The sequence below is a fragment of the Brassica napus genome, chromosome A5 (genome assembly GCF_020379485.1).
Source record: "Brassica napus cultivar Da-Ae chromosome A5, Da-Ae, whole genome shotgun sequence".
NCBI classification, from domain to species: Eukaryota; Viridiplantae; Streptophyta; class Magnoliopsida; order Brassicales; family Brassicaceae; genus Brassica; species Brassica napus.
Window position 1 is genome coordinate 20,093,309 of NC_063438.1, and position 18,157 is coordinate 20,111,465.

At 31.9% G+C, this 18,157-nt stretch overlaps 2 protein-coding genes and 1 non-coding gene across 3 annotated transcripts; 1 reads left to right on the forward strand and 2 right to left on the reverse strand.

Annotated features, from left to right (window-relative positions):
* Nucleotides 1-2,425: 2,425 nt before the first annotated feature.
* Nucleotides 2,426-6,758, reverse strand: LOC106445999. Its single transcript, XM_013887664.3, has 8 exons — nucleotides 6,505-6,758; nucleotides 5,929-6,339; nucleotides 3,650-5,487; nucleotides 3,304-3,573; nucleotides 3,157-3,237; nucleotides 2,962-3,073; nucleotides 2,801-2,867; nucleotides 2,426-2,705 (listed from the first exon to the last, which is right to left on the reverse strand). Exons 1-8 carry the CDS (start codon nucleotides 6,581-6,583, stop codon nucleotides 2,615-2,617), a joined length of 2,949 nt encoding a protein of 982 aa, XP_013743118.2. The 5' UTR covers nucleotides 6,584-6,758; the 3' UTR covers nucleotides 2,426-2,614.
* Nucleotides 6,759-6,811: 53 nt separating this feature from the next.
* TRNAP-AGG lies at nucleotides 6,812-6,883 on the forward strand. The gene has a single exon. It is a non-coding gene; the product is annotated as a tRNA-Pro (tRNA).
* Nucleotides 6,884-6,990: 107 nt separating this feature from the next.
* On the reverse strand, nucleotides 6,991-9,202 carry LOC106446000 (pentatricopeptide repeat-containing protein At3g21470-like). The gene has a single exon (XM_013887665.3). It carries the CDS (start codon nucleotides 9,083-9,085, stop codon nucleotides 7,541-7,543), a length of 1,545 nt encoding a protein of 514 aa, XP_013743119.1. The 5' UTR covers nucleotides 9,086-9,202; the 3' UTR covers nucleotides 6,991-7,540.
* Between the last annotated feature and the right edge of the window lie 8,955 nt (nucleotides 9,203-18,157).

Sequence of the window (18,157 nt, forward strand, 5' to 3'; positions counted from 1 at the left end):
ATTTTTATTTTAAAATTATGATATAAATTGATAATATTTTGATTCATTTTTCAAAATATATTAAATATACAATAACGACTTCCTATTGGTTGGTAAACCCAAGAATAACTCTAATTATAGATAAATTGTCAATAAAAAATGATTTTTTATTGGTTTTTAGAATTGAAATAAAATATTAAAAAAAATTAATGTTATGATACTATAATATAACCAAATAAATAAAGAGAAAAAATCCATTGATATTTTATTTTCATGTCATTTAAGTTTTCTTTGGATTTCATGAAAATAAACTAAGAATTAGCTAAAAATAAATTTTATATTTTAAATTTAGTTTAAATAATTATTTTTTTATATTTTGAATAGGCCCCTTCAAGCTCAGGACCCGGCTCTACGTACAAAAAATACATTGCCGACATATGTAAACGGTTAGAAAAGTAGAGATCTGGAAGAAATCTAGACATAGAGAAAATGTTGAGAAATCAAACAATTAAACTGTGTCACATGATTAATCTCCATTAATAATTTCTTGAATAAAATTGCATTTTAATTAATACTCCTATCAGCCGGATGATTGGATGAGATAGGCTATAGAAATTAGTTACTAAATTTTGTTTGGCTGTGGACAACAAAACAAAAAAAGTTAGGCATTTGGAGTTCAAAGTCACAAATGCACTTGATAAACTTGTTACGTTACCATTTTGTGTGACATCACTGTAAATAAACTCACCATTAATGTTTTATTCTAATTAACAAACACAAGCCGGGCAAAATCACTGAAGATAAATCAGATTAATATATAAAAATTCGCCCAATGAGATGCTCTTTGAGAGATATTTGAATGCAGATTGTGCATGTAATATGTGCTTTCATTAAATGTACAGTCTGATAGAAAAAAAAAACAAAGAAGATGGAGTTGGTTCAGATGCAGAAGAGAAACATGTTAAGATTGAAAAAGGTTTATTTAAAAATCGTCACGATGATAAACATAACTTGATGGCAATAAGGTGAAGTTTTTTCTAGGTTTTTTAAGTCTAATAATTGTAAGATAATTATGTATTCGACATTTGCTGGTAAATGTGCTATTTCTAAAATAAAAAAAAATTAATATTTTAAAATAAAGAATTGCGTTAGCTTTGAGAAATCAACCAACGATATCCTTTATATACTAAAGCACAAGTCACTCCACCAATTAAAATGTGCCACATGGAATTTATTTACAAAAAATACAAATAATGCCCTTTAAAAAAATCCTGGTCCCGAATACTTTGTTAAATCCCTATTTTTTCTCGCATAATCACCAACACGTTCAAGATAAAATCACGATCAGAAACTGTTTTAATCTTATTTATTTTACTCTTCTGTTTTCTTAACATAGATTTTACTTTCTTCTCATAGCTTCAGTTTCCTTCTGTCGAGTTCTTACTCTGCGCAGAAACAAATTCCATACAAATTTACAGTTACTCTTATTTTAATTTTTAAATGATTATTTTCAATATAGATTCAGTTTCCTCTGACTCTCAATTAATAATTTCTTAAATGTTCATTTCAGGGAAAATGACACTTGGTTATGCTTCTGTTTCGAAACTTACTTTCAATAAAAGGATGAGAAATCAAGGTTTGCACAAAGCCACAAACTAAGGTAACGATAAGCACTTCAATTCTATTATCTACAAAATAGATATTTAGAAATCTGTTCTTTGTCAAATCTTTATGAAACTACTTGCCTTACTTCTGCATTAATAAAAAAAGCAGAAACGGAGAAAAAAAGAAAGAAAAAAGAAAAATGAACAAAACAAAACCATCTAGCCTTTTCTGCAACAAACATAGAACACGAGCATAACCATGCATAAATGAAAACAAGTGGTATTTTGTCTCTGATTCTCTCTCCTATGTTACTAGAATCTCTATTTTGTTTTTTGTAGCTTTGAAGAAATCATATCCCATGAGCCATTGCTAACAAATAATTGACGTGATAGCTACTTTACCGAGGGGAAAGAGTATCAACAGCTATGATGATTCAAATTGGATATTTACAAATTTGTTTGTCATGGTTTGACTATTTACATATCTATGTTTTTTATAGAAGAGTATATTAGACTATCTTACAAATTTTTGTAGGTCTATTAACTATTTTACATACATGTTTAGTTTCATAGTTTTTATTATATTAATTTTAAGTAAAAAGGAACACTTAATTAAAAAAACAAATACAAATAAACCTGAATGGATCAAATATGATATTACTAGGTGGTATCCAACTCCAGGAAAAATGTGTCTAAATAAGTTCCATTTTGATAAAAACATAAAATAAATCTGTTGCAACTTTTTTTTTAAAGATAGTTTAAATACAAGAAAAGTTTACTAGTTTATTTATAGCTCTCTAACGTTTATCTTTTCAAAAAAAATTATTTGCACAATAAGGCCATGTTGTAATGACTCAAAATCTAACTCTCAAGTCTTTAGAAAAGTTTAAGCAATTCGAAGCAGTATATAATTACAAGAGTTGAAGCCAAAGAGAACAACATATTAGTATATTACATATACGACTTTCTAATAAAGTGTATCTAAAACAGAGGAGCTTTCATAAAGGAATAGTTTGATCACATTTCTTCCTTCACCCTCTGCGGCGTTGGAACTTTCCTTTGCCGTCTCTGATCCATATCGTTGATCTTGTTCTCCTAACATGATCAGTGAAGAGACGGTACCTGACAATGTACAATATTAGGAAGGAGACATGCATCAGAGTCTGAGACAAGACAAAAAAAGCTTTGTGAATCTCTTGTCGGATAACAGTACTAACCTCTCGTACTCTAGTTTTTGAGTAACTATCCCATTCAGCACTAACTCAGAGCTATACACCTCAGCCCCTGTAGAGAATAAAGAAGAAACAAAAACTTGAATTTCTCGTGTAATTTACAACATATACTAACCAGAAGTTATATAAATCAAAGTGTAATTCACCTCTTTCTAGAAATGGTATGCTGATATCTCGATCCTCTTCACATGATAAAACTAGAAGATTCTCTGGGACCTTATCGTCGTTTAGGACAGATCTTCCCACTCTTTCTACAGGCTGCAATTTTTTTTCAATACATATCAGTATCATTTTGGGTTTTGTCCACATCAAACTGTGAAAGAGACTTAAAGAATCAGTACCTGTCCATGAACTGCCTTAACCAAAGTTGTGATCGTGTTCAAACCAGGCTTTGTATTTGGAGTGATAAAGACTCTTCTCCCCTGCAAGTAGTGTGACACTAATGAGTTAAAAAGAAAAGAAACTGAAACCAAAAGATGGTGAGATACCTTTAGTAGCGGATTCTGTCGTGCACGAGCCAAAGAAACCCCCATGTTGAAACCGAACTCCTTCTCCTTCTTTGAGTCTCTGAGTATGTAAAGATCCTCGTCAACATAAATATTCACTTGATCAATGCTTTCAAGCCACTGTGTTGTCACCACTGGCTTCCCTGAAGCGATTGCCTCAAGCATGTTCCTTGTGCGCGTAAAGTTATCCGCTATAAAATGTGTTGCCTCTGTCATGGAAGATGCTTCCGAGATATCAAACCTAGCCAAAATCTTATCAAGCAAACGCCATATCGTTAGAAGATTACTTTTGTGTAAAATTTGAAACTTAACTATCTAAATCATATACCTTCTTCTGGTGCTTGGTCACATCTTCATCAAGATGCTGGCTGAACAAGACACGTACACTACGCAAGTCTCTTCGCTTTCTTGTACTCTTTGTCTCGGGAACAGGCTCCACCGATGGTGAGGTCAAGTTACGGAACTCCCTTGTAGTGTTTGATGTACGTGAATCCTTGCAAGAAAGTTTATGATACTCATCTCCCATGCATATAGGTGATACATTCTTTGAAGGCTCCTTAGACTTAACTGGAGTGTCAAAATCAGGTTCTGAACTCCTCTCTGCCTCGTTAACCTGATCTTGCAAGAAACGAGCTGACCTTCTCCGCTTGGGATAGCTCAACACCTCTGCTTCACCTCCACTTGGTTGCTTAAGTAGCTTAGACACAACAACTTCATCTGGCAAATCAACTTTCTCATTCTTTGAATAAGCCTTGACAAGAACTGATTTAGCCTTCTTGGTTTTTGGTTTCAACGATTCATCATCATCATCTACAGCTTGAATCCCCTTAAGTCTCTTGGACTTCCTAGTAACAACTCCACGTGAAGATTTCTTAGCCTCATCCCTGGCGTCCCCAGAGTGCAGAGCACTGATAACTTCAGCAGCCATCTGCGTATCAGGGCCTGCTTCTACCTCTTCTCGCCTATCAAACATTCTTGTTTTACTTTCCTTGGAAACTTCATCCATCTCATCAACAAGATTATCTCTACTCTCTCGTGGAGCAGTATGGACAATCCTTCTCTTCGAGCAGTATGGACCTTCCTTGTCAAGCTGGTCACGCTGTAAAGACCTTTCAATACTCTTTCTGCAAGCTTTAGCAGGACTCGGACTAGCCTTATTCATCCTTCTTCTCAACAATTCCTCTTTACCCATAGCTTGAATCCTCTTAGTTCCCTTGGATTGTCTAGTAATCACTCTCTCTTCTCCCGGTGACAGTTTATTTCCTGGACTAGCTTCAGCATTAACTTTGCTGCGATCTCCAGAGCGCACAGCATCAATAGCTTGAGCAGCAATTTTTCTATCATACCCTAACTCTACCAAGTCACGTATATCAGATGTATTATTATAACCTTCCTCGGCAACGGCATCTAACTCTTTGCCAAGATTCTTTTTAGCGGCTTGAATCATCTTTGGACCCCTAGTCACAGTACACTGCAACAGTCTTGAATCAGAATGAGACTTTCTTTGACTTTTATCCACTGAAACTCCAAGTTCCCTTCTCTGTTCTCTAGGCAAGGAAGAAGGTCTTTGTGCTTTACTAGCAACTCCAAAAAGGTCTTCTTTTCTTCTAAGACAAATATCGCCACCTCCTTCATCCTCACGATTATCATCCCACTCGAACATACTGTTTCCAAGAGCTCTCGCTTTGAAACTTGCTTTCTTTGCTAATTCTAGTGGACCTTTAACACTTGAGATTTTGTCTAATTTTTCTTCTGTTCTCCTTCCGTAATCAGCTTCGACTTCAACACCAAGGTTTAGACCTGACTCACTAATGAGTTTATCAACAAATTTAAGAGCACTGGCCTGTGATGCCTCACCAGGCTCTTGAGAGTCTATATAACTCAAACCAGGAGAAGGGCAGTTTTCTTCAGGCGAATCGTCCTCAAATAAAAGCTTCCTCGCTGTTCTTTTTCCTTCATTTTTCTTTTCAGCAAACGTATTGGGAGGACAGTTCTGATTCCCTACTTCTCCAAAATGTTGTTGTAGAATGGAACTAGTTGTGGCTCCTTGACCAGTAGAATGGCAGCTGGCTAAAGTAGGAGTGTCTCTGTTGAGAAGCTTCTGGGCTGAAACAGCAGAAGCACGAAAAGCTGCTGAACGAACTGAAGCAAACCTGGCCACCTTTCCTGTAAAAGAAGAGAACTCCTATGAACAAATATGAAAATTTCAATCAACAATAGAAGCTCGAAAAGCTTCAAAATCTTTACAAGTGTTGATGAGAACACATCAACAAAAGATTCTACTTGGGAGACATGCAAGATAAAACATTACTACCACCATATTTAGAGCTAAATCTAAAAACAATTGGGTTTCAAGCTAAAGTATCAAAACATGCTTGTTCCGACAATTGACAAAGAATATTTCACATGTTTGGTTTGGAGACTGGTAATTTAATTTCTAACCAACTATTGTATAGTAGATGCATTTTGAACCCAAAAAAAACATAACCTAGCCAACTTTTAGTTTAAACAAGAAGCAAAAACGAGAACTTGATGCAAGAAAATAACAACAATAATATCGTCATGTTTTCCATAAACATAGTCTACCACTTTGGGTTAGAAACTCACCCGTTGGCTTAACGTTTTCATGTCCACTCGACGGAGCATGCTCTCTACTCTTATCTTCACTTGATAACAGCTTTCTTCTACTACTCGAGTCACCACAATCAGAGACCTCGCTGTTGTCCACCAAGAAAACAGTAACATCAACATCATCACTATCCTCATCAGAAGGATCCAGCACCTGCGTAGCCAAGCCATCAAAACCTTGGAGTAACTGCTCATCCTCTACAAATGGTTCTTCTTGAGTTCCAAACCCCAAATCCACAGCTTGAGTTTCGCGACAGAGAAGAAACTCGTCGTTGTCTATGACCTGAGTCGCCATAAACTCATCATTGATCCAAGCATCGTCCTCAAAAGGTACAGTGTCGTTCATAAACTCATCGCCAAGATTCCCAAAGAAACCATCTTTCTCTTCACCTAACATACGAAACAGATCGAAACCACTATCAGACAACAAGTTAAAAAAAAAAAGAACTCAACTTTAATTAATCTAATGTCGAGAAACCCAGATCGAAGAAAAGGGGAAAAAGATCAAAGCTTTATAAAGAATAAACCCTAGAGAGAGAGAGAGAGAGATCGTACCAGAGTCGGAAGGCGAAGAGGGAGGAGAATCAATCGGCTGGGTGTCTTGATTCTCCGAAAAGTTGTGATCTTTAGTCATATCGATTCATCCACTGTCGAAATTCCGACCAAAAGTAATCTCCTTTCTGAACCAATTTGGTCGGGATTGATTTGTCGACACACGAACTTGTACGCGAAAGTGAGAAGAAGAGGGAAAGACAGAATTTAGGCGCGGAAAGACAGTAAAGCGTCTCGTTAGGGCTCGCGTGGAGGGAATTAGAGTAGATGTTTAATATATTTGCAATAACTAAAATTATTGATCAAAAACGGGCATTTGGTCTAGTGGTATGATTCTCGCTTAGGGTGCGAGAGGTCCCGAGTTCAATTCTCGGAATGCCCCTTTTTTTTCCTTTTTTTATAATTAAAATTGGATAAAGTTTGCAGTTTCGTTAACGCTTTACATATGCGTAAAAAACATTAGATTCATCAACGCAGACAAGACAACAATGAAAAGTACCGTCTTTTTATTACAAGAGATATATAATTCAGACAGAGCATGTCGGATCTCTGCAGCTGTAATTTGCATCAACAGTTTACACAGAAAAATACACAATAGACTTAAATTCGCGTTAATCTTAATACAATGCGATCTGAAGCCTTCTTCAACACGTTCCATAGACTCAGGCTTGTCTTCTTGCCAATGTTCTTCAAAACGTATCACATACAATCAATGTTCTTGCCAATGCAACCTGAACCTGTCACTTGCTTCTCTCACTTAGCTGAAACCATCTTTCTGGAACTCATCAGCTTGATCTCAAACGCATTTAACGAGAACTTGATGCTCAGAGACTGCCAGCGATGCAATCAAAACTATTGGAAGAACTATCAACCACTTCTGCTTCAATGTTCACCATCTTCCCTCACTATTCGCACCTGAGTTCTTGTTAGCCTTGTCACCCTCTTAGCCTTTTTACAAGCGACGGGGATAATGTTCTTGTTTCATACTCATCAGGTGTCTTTAGTTCTTTGCCGTCTGAAACATCTAAGTCGTGTAGACTCAGGTCAAAACTAGTGAGCTTAATCCTGTGGATTTCTGAAGACCCCTTTTCTCCATTTCCACTCTCAACGTTTCAGCTGTTTGCCATCTCTCGGCATGTGCGTACAAGTTCGATATCAACACAAGATGATTTTCACTGTCACCCTTCGTGACGCTTCCTGCAGTATCGATTATCTTCATCACCTGTTCAGCCATTTCTGTATCCATATGAACCTTACAGGCACCAAGTAAAGCTCCCAAGACTGTATCGTTCGGTTTCACTGGCATTTCTCTTACCAATCCGTAAGCCTCTTTCAGTTTCCCTGAGAGTCCCAAGAGATGAACCAAACATCCAAAATGCTTCACATTCGGTTTCACATCTCTGTTCTTCATCTCCAAGAATATCTTTAGACCATCCACTAGAAACCCTCCATGAACACAAGCGGTGAGAGCCGCCAGAAAAGTGATCTCATCGGGTTTTGTATCCATCATTCTGAACATCTCTAAAGCTTCTCTGCCTTTCCCATGAAAGGCAAGACACGAGATCATAGAGTTCCAACACGCTACGCTTCTCAGACTTAACGACTCAAACACGGATGAAGCACTCTCTAGATCCCCACACTTAGCATACATATCGATCAATGCGTTTGAAACAAACTCATTAAGCTCAATTCCCATACGATTAATCAGAGAGTGAACTTCTCTCCCAACATCAAGCCGACCTGATTGAGCACAAGCAGACAAAACACTCGAAACCGTCACTGCATCCGGTTCAAACCCTTCTCCTTGCATCTTACCAAAAGCATCAATAGCACTATCAGAGTACCCACTCTTTGCATAACCGGTGATCAAACTATTCCAAATCACCAAATCACGAACCTTTACACGGTTAAAAACACCACTAGCCTCATCCACATCACCTACCCTAAAATACCCAGAGATCATCAACGACCACACAAACGAGTTCTTCTCCGGTATCTCCTCAAAGAACATCCGAGCAGCCTCCATCTCTCGACTACTAACATACCCTCCAAGCATCACCGCCCAAGCCTTCACACTCTTCATCTCCAGAGGCATTCTCTCAAACAAGTCTCTAGCTTTCTCAGTCTCCTTTCTCTTCCCGTACCCTTTCATCATCTCGATCCAAGTCACTTCATTTCCACTCCCCATTATCTCTCCGAACAACCTAGTGGCCAAGAGCGCGTCACCGTTCCACATATACCCACCGATCATAGCGTTCCAAGTAGCAACGTTTCTCTCAGGCATTTCGTCGAACACGTTACGTGCAGAAACTATGCATCCGCTTTGGCTATACATTTTGATCAGAGAGGTTCTCACCATGACGTCAGAGTGGATACCGAACTTGATCGATTCGGAATGCAGTTGCTTCCCGAGAACAAAGTTTGGAACGGAAGCACATGCTTTTAGAAGCAGAGGAATCCATCCCGGAAAGAACACTCCTTTGCGGCGGATTGCTTCGTACAGAAGCAGAGCTTGTTTTGGTGATCCTTTGGAAATGTGTTTCCTTATAAGATTGGATATATCAACATTGTCCTGCAAATTCATGATCGGTGTGTGACCAAACACAACTCTTCCCTAGTTTTGGCAACTGATAGAGATACAAATTGTTACGGGTAACACGTTATTTAACTCGACTTTTATTTCATTACCGTTGCCTTTTTAAAAATGTTATAAGGGGGATGTAACAAAATAGACGGAAACCGAATCAAATAAAAATTGGGAATTCGGCCAAAAAAAACCTCAACTTTACACGAATTGCCAAAACAAATATGAACTTTGGGACTGGCAAAAAAAACACCAAACTTTCATTGACTTTAAAATTAATTAACAATGTTTTCGCTGACTTGCCAATTTAGCACGCCATCAACAAATTTAACAGAAATATTTGACGTCGTTTTCAAATGAGATGAAACGACGTCGTTTTACACGATTTGAAATTAAAAATATGTAAACCCCTGGATTCGGACCCAGGTTCGTCGGTCAAATGGCAAGGTATTTTACCACTAGGATACTAGCACTTTCAATGTACTTACTAACATGTTTACTTTTATTTGGTACATATTAAATATAATTTTTTTTTTAAAACTTAATAAGATCTTTAAAATTCCAAAAAATTAAAAAATAAAGAAGATTTTTATAAAATTAATTTATTAATTAAAATTAAAAATAAAATTTTATTTTTCTTTTTTAAAATAAAAAACTCTTCCAAAATTTTCTAAAACTTAAAAAGATCTTTAAAATCCAAAAAATAAAAAAATAAAGAATTTTTTTATAAAATTATTTTTGAAATTAAAATAGAAAATAAAATTTACTTTTTCTTTTCAAAAAAATAAAAAATCTCCAAAATTTTCAATTTTTTTAATACATTTGCTAAAAGTTGAAATTAATTATACACACATAAAAAGTTGATAATTCTAACTTTAATTTTTTGCATTTTATTATAATTTTGGGAAATTGCCACAAATACAAAATTCATAGTACCACTTTTCATGTTTACACTAACCACTTTTACCTTTACTTTTAATGAAGGATAAAATACAATTATACCCTTTGGAATGTGAAATTTATGATTCTAATAAATATATAAATACTTAAAAATATATAAAAAATTTTAAAAAATAGTTTCAAACATAATTTTCGTTTTTCAAAAACAAATTTGAAAAAAAAAATAAAAAAAAATTCGAAAAAAAGTTTTTTATAAAAAAGTTTGAATTTGAAAAAGTATAATTCGAAAACATAATTTTTTTTTTATTTTTTTATTTTTATTTTTTCTACTTTTAATTTATCTTTTATTTTTTTTATTTATTTTTTTATTTATTTTATTTTATTTTAATAATTATTTATTATATATAAATAACAAGGTCATAAGAGTCTTTTGCCACTTAATGAAGAATATATTTTTGAAAATGTCTCATTATTGGTGGTAAAAATGAAAAGTGGTACCTTGAAAGTGGTAAACATGTAATTTCCTCTATAATTTTTAAAAATTTGGATTTTTTTTAAAAAAAAATGAAAATTTTGGAATTTTTTTGATTTTTTAAAGAAAAAAATATATTTAATTTTAATTCAAATTAATTTTATGAATTTTTGGAAGATTTTTTGATTTTTTTTAAAGAAAAATAAAATTTTATTTTCTTAAAGAAAAATAAATTTTATTTTCTTTTAATTTCAAAATTTATTTTATAAAAAAATTCTTTATTTTTTCAATTTTTTGAATTTAAAGATCGTTTTAATTTTTTAGAAAATTTGGAAGAATTTTTACTTTTTAAAAAGAAAAAATAAAATTTCTTTTCAATTTTAATTTCAAAATTAATTTTATAAAAATCTTCTTTATTTTTTTAATTTTTTTGGAATTTTAAAGATCTTATTAAGTTTTTAGAGAATTTTTTATATTTAATATGTAACAAATACAAGTAAACATGTTAGCAAGAATATTAAAAGTGCGAGTAGCCCAGTGGTAAAATACTTTGCCATTTGATCAACCAACCTGGGTTCGAATCTAGGGGGCTACATATTTTTAATTTCAAATTATGTAAAACGACGTCGTTTTATCTCATTTGAAAACGACGTCGTTTCACTTAACGCCAACAATAAACGACGTCAAATATTTCTGTTAAATTTGTTGACGGCGTGCTAAATTGGCAAGTTAGCGAAAACATTATTAATTACTTATAAATTCAATGAAAGTTTGGTGTTTTTTTGGTCAGCCCAATAGTTCATGTTTATTTTGGCAATTCGTGCAAAGTTGAGGTTTTTTTTGGCCGAATTCTCAATAAAAATTTAATATTTAATATGGTTACATCCATCAACAATTTTTTTATTAGTGATGGGTGGCTGAATGATTTTTTTTTATCAACCATCAAATCAAGCTATTTTTCCAGCAAGTTCTCTATTCACAAATCAAGCTATCATCCATCAACTCATTTAGTTTAACAGGTTTTAAATAGGTTATTTAATTAAAATATTTATTAAATGTGATTTTATTTAAAGTTAGTGAAGACCATATTAACCCATTTATACACACACACATATATACATATATATATATATATAGTTAATAGAATATACTAAAAATTTAAAATTTCAAACCTTTTTCAAAAATTTGTTCGGTTTTCGGTGTGAATTGAGTTTGATATTGGTTTTCAGATATAACAATTTAAGAATCGTTCGAATAAAAAGTCATATTTAATAGAGTATGAAATTTTGATTTTCAGGTAGATTCCGAATCGGAGTTTTTGGGTACAAATATTCTAGATTAATTAGGTTAGGTAACTAATAAAAAAAATATAAAATATTACAATTTTTAGGAATAAAACCTAAAAATAATTTATGAAATGTATATGGTTTAAGTGTATAGTTATGCAACTTGACATATTTAATATAGTTACCAAAAATTATATTTAATTAATATTAAACAAATATGATTACAAAAACATAAATATAAAAATTAAATTTCACAAAACAATAAAAATAATAAAATAGACCCGCCCTTTAAGAGTCCTCAGAGTGCTTAACATTCCAAAGACCTAACAATTTCCAACAACAAACGAGATGCTCTTAAAGGTGCTTAACAGTCCAAAGTCCTATAAATGGTTCATAATTGTTTCTGAAGGGTTTATACTACTATTTATATTTTCAAATAATAATATAATTAATTTTATGTCCAACAATATAAAACATTATATCTCATTTTTTGAATAATCTTTTAACAATTTTTTTCTTTCAACTTATTTAGATAAATTAAATAATCGAAAATTAAATAATTTATAAAAAAAATATAAATACAAATTATTTTTGCAGGATGGGATACTACAAAAACATTTCAATTAGTAACAAATCAATTTAATTAAACGTATTATTTTTATATTTTCTAAAAAATGATTATTTCATTTATTTAAGTAACATAATAATTCAATAATAGCCACTACATAGTATATATATATATATATATATATATTATATATAATAATATATATATATATATATATATATTAATATACATTGTAAATAGGGCTTTTTGCAAAATTGACCTACAACTTAAAGTCAAACACAAAACTAACCTCCCTTTTTTTTTGAAAATTGGTTTTGCCCTATTCACCTCACAAGTTCATATAATTTACGAAAATGCCATCAATTTTTTTTTCCGAAAATGACATCTTTACTCTCTCACCCTCATCATCTTCAAGTAATTAACAAGATTGCCACTGTCATCAATACCACAACCACCATGAACAACCAATTGAAGCTCTTAATGCTCCCAAAATCGATTTACCCTTCTTCTTTTTCCATCTGTGAACTAAAACACATAATCTCTCACTTTCTCTCCACAATGAGCTAAAAAAACCCAAGATTTGATTCTAAAATTTTTATGGTTCATAGAGTCATAGAAGCTAACGATTCTGGGTGGGTGACTTTCGTTTGTGATTCGTGTGCTTGGAGAAGCCTTATGTATGCTAAGGAACTTATCTCACCAATTTAAGGTATGACATCGAGTTTTTTTCCAGATCTGTTCGTCAGACGACTTACTTGGGAAGTCGTCTGGCTGTAGACGACTTACCTGGAAGTCGTCTGGCTGTAGACGACTTACCTGGAAGTCGTCTGGTCAACGCAGATGTTATTTTTGCAATTGACTTTGAAATCTGTAACCTAAGACGACTGAAAGTTAAGTCGTCTACTATTGTTTGGTTTCAAAAAAATTTCCAAAGAACCTAGACGACTTACATTTCAGTCGTCATAGGTTAGTTTTGCATTTGACTGGATAATTTCAGAAGTTTGACTTCCCCAGACGACTTACATTTCAGTCGTCTGGCGAAAATTAAAATAATAATATTTTTTAAAAGTAAACGACTTACAATTAATAGTCATAGGTTAGTTTGCAATTGAAAAAAAAAAATTCAAGATTTAATTATACACAGACGACTTATAATTCAGTCGTCCACCAGACGACTTAATTGTAAGTCGTCCAGGATTTTTTTCCGAGATTCTGGTCAAACCTGGTAAATCCTGGACGACTTACATTTCAGTCGTCTCGTGGACGAATGAATTATAAGTCGTCTATATAATTAAATCTTGAAGTTTTTTTTTCAATTGCAAAACTAACCTATGACGACTTAACTGTAAGTCGTCTACTTTAAAAAAATATATTATTATTTTAATTTCACTAGACGACTGAAATGTAAGTCGTCCCAAAAAGTCAAACTTCTAAAATAATCCAGTCAAATGCAAAACTAACCTTGACGACTGAAGTAAGTCGTCTAGCTTTTTTGGAGTTTTTTTTAACCAAACAATAGTAGACGACTTAACTTTCAGTCGTCCGAAATAACAGATTTCAAAGTCAATTGCAAAAATAACCTCTGCGTTGACCAGACGACGTATAGTTTAGTCGTCTAGACAACTTAGCTTGAAGTCGTCTGCGTCTTCTCCGCTAGTTTTTAAGTCTTCTACGTTAGTTTTTGAATAATTTGTATTTTTAAGAGTGATAAGTAACTTCAAGATATGTAAAACTCATATTTACAAAGTATGTTCTCTCCCTTAAATTTACTAAATTTGACAAAGTTTTTCAACACAAACTTATAAAAAAATATGATATGCTTTGACTAGTTACTATTGTTTGTTTCCATCTCTTAAGTATTATTGTTATAGACAATAATGATGACTATTGTTATGAGTTGGAAGAAGGGTTAAATGCTTCTTAAAATGTTGTATCAATATGAAGCTACCAACATTCTTGTTTATTAAGATGAGAAAAAGGCCATTGGAGTTTATTATTGCATATGAGAGATCCAAAGATAAGAAAAAGGCTACTGAAGTCTATTATTTCATTGATTTGTAAATGTGTAAACACATTGTTCGCACATTTAATACATCTTGGAAAACATTATTACTGATTTTACAAAAAATTCACAACTAAAAGAGTAGACATGCAATTCACAAAACAGACCACAAACAAAACTATTATAGATCATTCCTTTACAAAGACAAGCTTGGATTCCACTTGAGTAGACAAGACCAGAGGACTTTTAAGAAGTCCAGACGACTTCTAAGAAGTCCAGACGACTTCCAGGAAGTTCAGATGACTTTGTCAGAAGACTTTTAGGAAGTTCAGACGACTTCCAGACGACTTTACAGGAAGTCCAGACGACTTTTAGGAAGTCCAGACGACTTCCAGACGACTTCCAGATGACTTCCAGATGACTAACAGGTAAGTCGTCCCAGAAGTCTTCCAGATCTGAAAAACCTGCATATTAAATCCAGATCTGAAAAACCTGCATATTCAAAAACGTTCAAATGGCTTAAAAACAGAAAAAATGAGTGGAAGATTAGATAAATCTACCTTAGTTTGGGAAGATTAGTAAGAAAGACATGAGACAAAACTGAAAAATTCATATAAAGTTTGGTGTTTTCAAGTCAAAGAGATTAGAGTGGGTTTGGAGAGTTTTAGTTTGGGAAAAAAGTAAGAACTTTATACAACAAGAAGTTACCAAATGAAGAAAAATCAGACATAAGAACTTACCAAAACGCTCAAAAAAATCCAGACGACTTCCAGATGACTAACAGGTAAGTCGTCCCAGAAGTCTTCCAGATCTGAAAAACCTGCATATCCAAAAACGTTCAAATGACTTAAAAATAAAGAAAATGAGTGGAAGATTAGATAAATCTACATTTATAGAACACACAAAAAAAATATATCTAAAATTAATAGATCTACCTTTAAATTAGTGGAAGATGAGTACCATTTGATTAAAAACCTGCAAAAGAGATAGATTAGTAAGAAATACATGAGACAAATTTGAAAAATTCATGTAAAGTTTGGTGTTTCAAGTCAAAGAGATTAGAGAGAGGTTGGAGAGTTTTGGAATGATGAACATTACATTTTTGTTGCAGCCATTTGAGAGGAGGAGAGAGAATGTGTAAATTTTTCTTTATATAGGGAGAGACAAATCCAATTAGGTTAAATATTTTTGACTCAGACGACTTCCTAGACGACTTACATTTCAGTCTTCTGGTGAAGAAATTAAAACAGACGACTTACATGTAAGTCGTCCAGAAGAGTTTAATATTTTTAGCGGGAAACTAGATATTTTTAGCGGAAAACTAAAATAGAAGACTTTCCAGGCGACTTACAAGTAAGTCGTCTGGTTTAAATTATTTAAGCGGGAAAATAACTTTTTTTAAAAAATATAGGCGGGAATATTTGGACGACTTATATGTAAGTCGTCTGTTTTAATTTCTTCACCAGACGACTGAAATGTAAGTTGTCCGAGTAAAATGATCCGGTTAGGTTAAAACGTACATTGGTAAAATTAAAGGTTCGGTACGATGTGGACGACTGAAATATACGTCGTCCGAGTAAATTATTTCAACAGACGACTGAAATATAAGTCGTGCACACCCTAAACATAACCCCTAAACTTAATTATCTAATTAAACACTTCATAAAACCAAATCAAACTTGAAAAGTGTTTACTATACAAAGAAATAAATACATATAGGTGAAAACTAATTTTTGAAAAAAATATTTTAGTTTTCCAAAATCTAACCCTAACAATACATACAATATTACAACATATGTTTGTCAAACTCCTAAACCAAAGTATTTCATGATTCACTACTTCCACTCATCTATCTTCAAAACAAATCAATTTTCATATCTTTTTATATCACTTAAAACTGTTTATAATTACTTGATTTTTATTTTTCACGCATCAAAATATTTTTTACAAGATTTATAAATTATTTTAAAATAAACTGGTACCAGACGACTTACACTTCAGTCGTCCAGACGACTTCCAACATCTCAAACGACTCAGACGATTTACTGGGGCTATATTCGTAAAAATGGCTTCTGTTTTTTTGTTTGGTCACAAGGGGCTGAGTTGTAATTTCACTAGGCTTTTAGGTTAGTTTTGCATTTGATTCAAGTTTGGGTATAGGTTTGGGATTAAAATCAAGTTGTGGGTTAGTTTTGGCAAAAATCCCTTGTAAATAACTACATTCTACGATAAATACAGTAAGAAACATAATTACGAAATATATATTATCAGAAGAAAAATGTTTAACAGTAATTGTAAACAATAAATTTAAACCGATTATAATTTGGACCAAATTATTAACAAGATAAATTACACAAAAAAATTATAATAAATTTCATTAAGCAATATAAAAAGAATAATATGATCAAGACACAATTATAGTTTTTTATTATTTTATATCTATCATTTTCTGTATCAAAATTTTGTAGAGACACTATAATTTTATACAATTGCAAAACACTGAAGTTTAAACTTTAGATTAAAATTAGGTGACAGATTATGAAACTATAAAAATTAAAATAAAACTGGATTACATATCGATTATCCATCGGTTCAGTCGGTTAGTTTCGGGTTTTAGTAATATATACATGTTTTAAATATGAATATATTTTTTAAAACCTAAACCGAATTATCAGATCACCGGATTAACCAGTTTGACTGCATCTCCGAGTCTAACTTAAAAGCTCAGATTTAAATGCAAAAAATCTTATAAATACACATTTTTTTTACAAATGAACGAAATATTTGTGAAGCTATTAGTGAAAATTTTCATCATAAAATATTTTGCGCTTGCTAAACGTTGATCAAGATCTAGTTTATATTAAATAGGAAAATTATCTAAAATATTACTTAATTTTGTTTTAAATTATTTCAACCCGTTTCATTACGAAGTTTTAATAAAGTATTTATCATTTGTTTGATTAATTTTGTGATATATATTTATTTGATACATTTTAAATTATAAAACTTTTTTGATATAAATTTATTGATTTTAACATTTTATTTGTATAAAACTATTTGATGTCTACTTAAACCAAGCATAATCTCGCATATATAATTATATGTTCATAAAAATCAAAATAATTTAAGAAAATAAATTAATATTTATTAAGTTTAAAGGAATGCAGTTTTTATTTATGAAAATACATATAAAATAATCTCCAAATATTTAATTAATTTCATATTTAATTAATTTTATAGTATGTAAATCTGCAAAAATAATAATACTTATTTCAACTTTTTATAAGAAATATGAATATTTTTAAATCAATAATTTAAAAGAACATAAATAAAGTGTTACTAAAAAGGTTGAACCTAATGTTTTATATTGTTTAGACACAAGATTTTGTTATTGTGTTGTTAAGAATACATTTAGTAGTATAATATTATTTTCTATAATTAGAAGAGTGAATTTAACTATCTAGTAAAAGGATGTAGTTAATTTAAAACCTGTAAAAAAAAGTTGGATTATGTTTTAATAAGAAAGACTAGATTTCGACCCGCACAATCGTGCGGGTGTTTATTTTCATTTATATACATAAATATTTTTTTACATCATTTATGGTATATATATTTATTTAACAAATTAATATATGCATTAAAAACATATTAAATATTATTTTTGTATTAATTTATATTCAGTTTTGACCCACCGACCTTCAAAACTAAGTTTTCTATTAGCAATATTTTTACATTTATTTATTTCAGATATATATTATTATATATACAAAAGTCTAAGATATGTCGATTTTTATACATGTATTATATAGGTTGTCAAAAAACATATACATGTATTATATAGTTT

Coding starts and splice junctions, on each gene's coding strand:
- LOC106445999 (XM_013887664.3), bottom strand. CDS start 6,583: ATGACTAAAGATCACAACTTTTCGGAGAATCAAGACACCCAGCCGATT. Junction 5,488..5,928: donor TGAAAACGTTAAGCCAACGG/GTGAGTTTCTAA, acceptor CTTCTTTTACAG/GAAAGGTGGCCAGGTTTGCT. Junction 2,868..2,961: donor CATACCATTTCTAGAAAGAG/GTGAATTACACT, acceptor TATTCTCTACAG/GGGCTGAGGTGTATAGCTCT.
- LOC106446000 (XM_013887665.3), bottom strand. CDS start 9,085: ATGAATTTGCAGGACAATGTTGATATATCCAATCTTATAAGGAAACAC.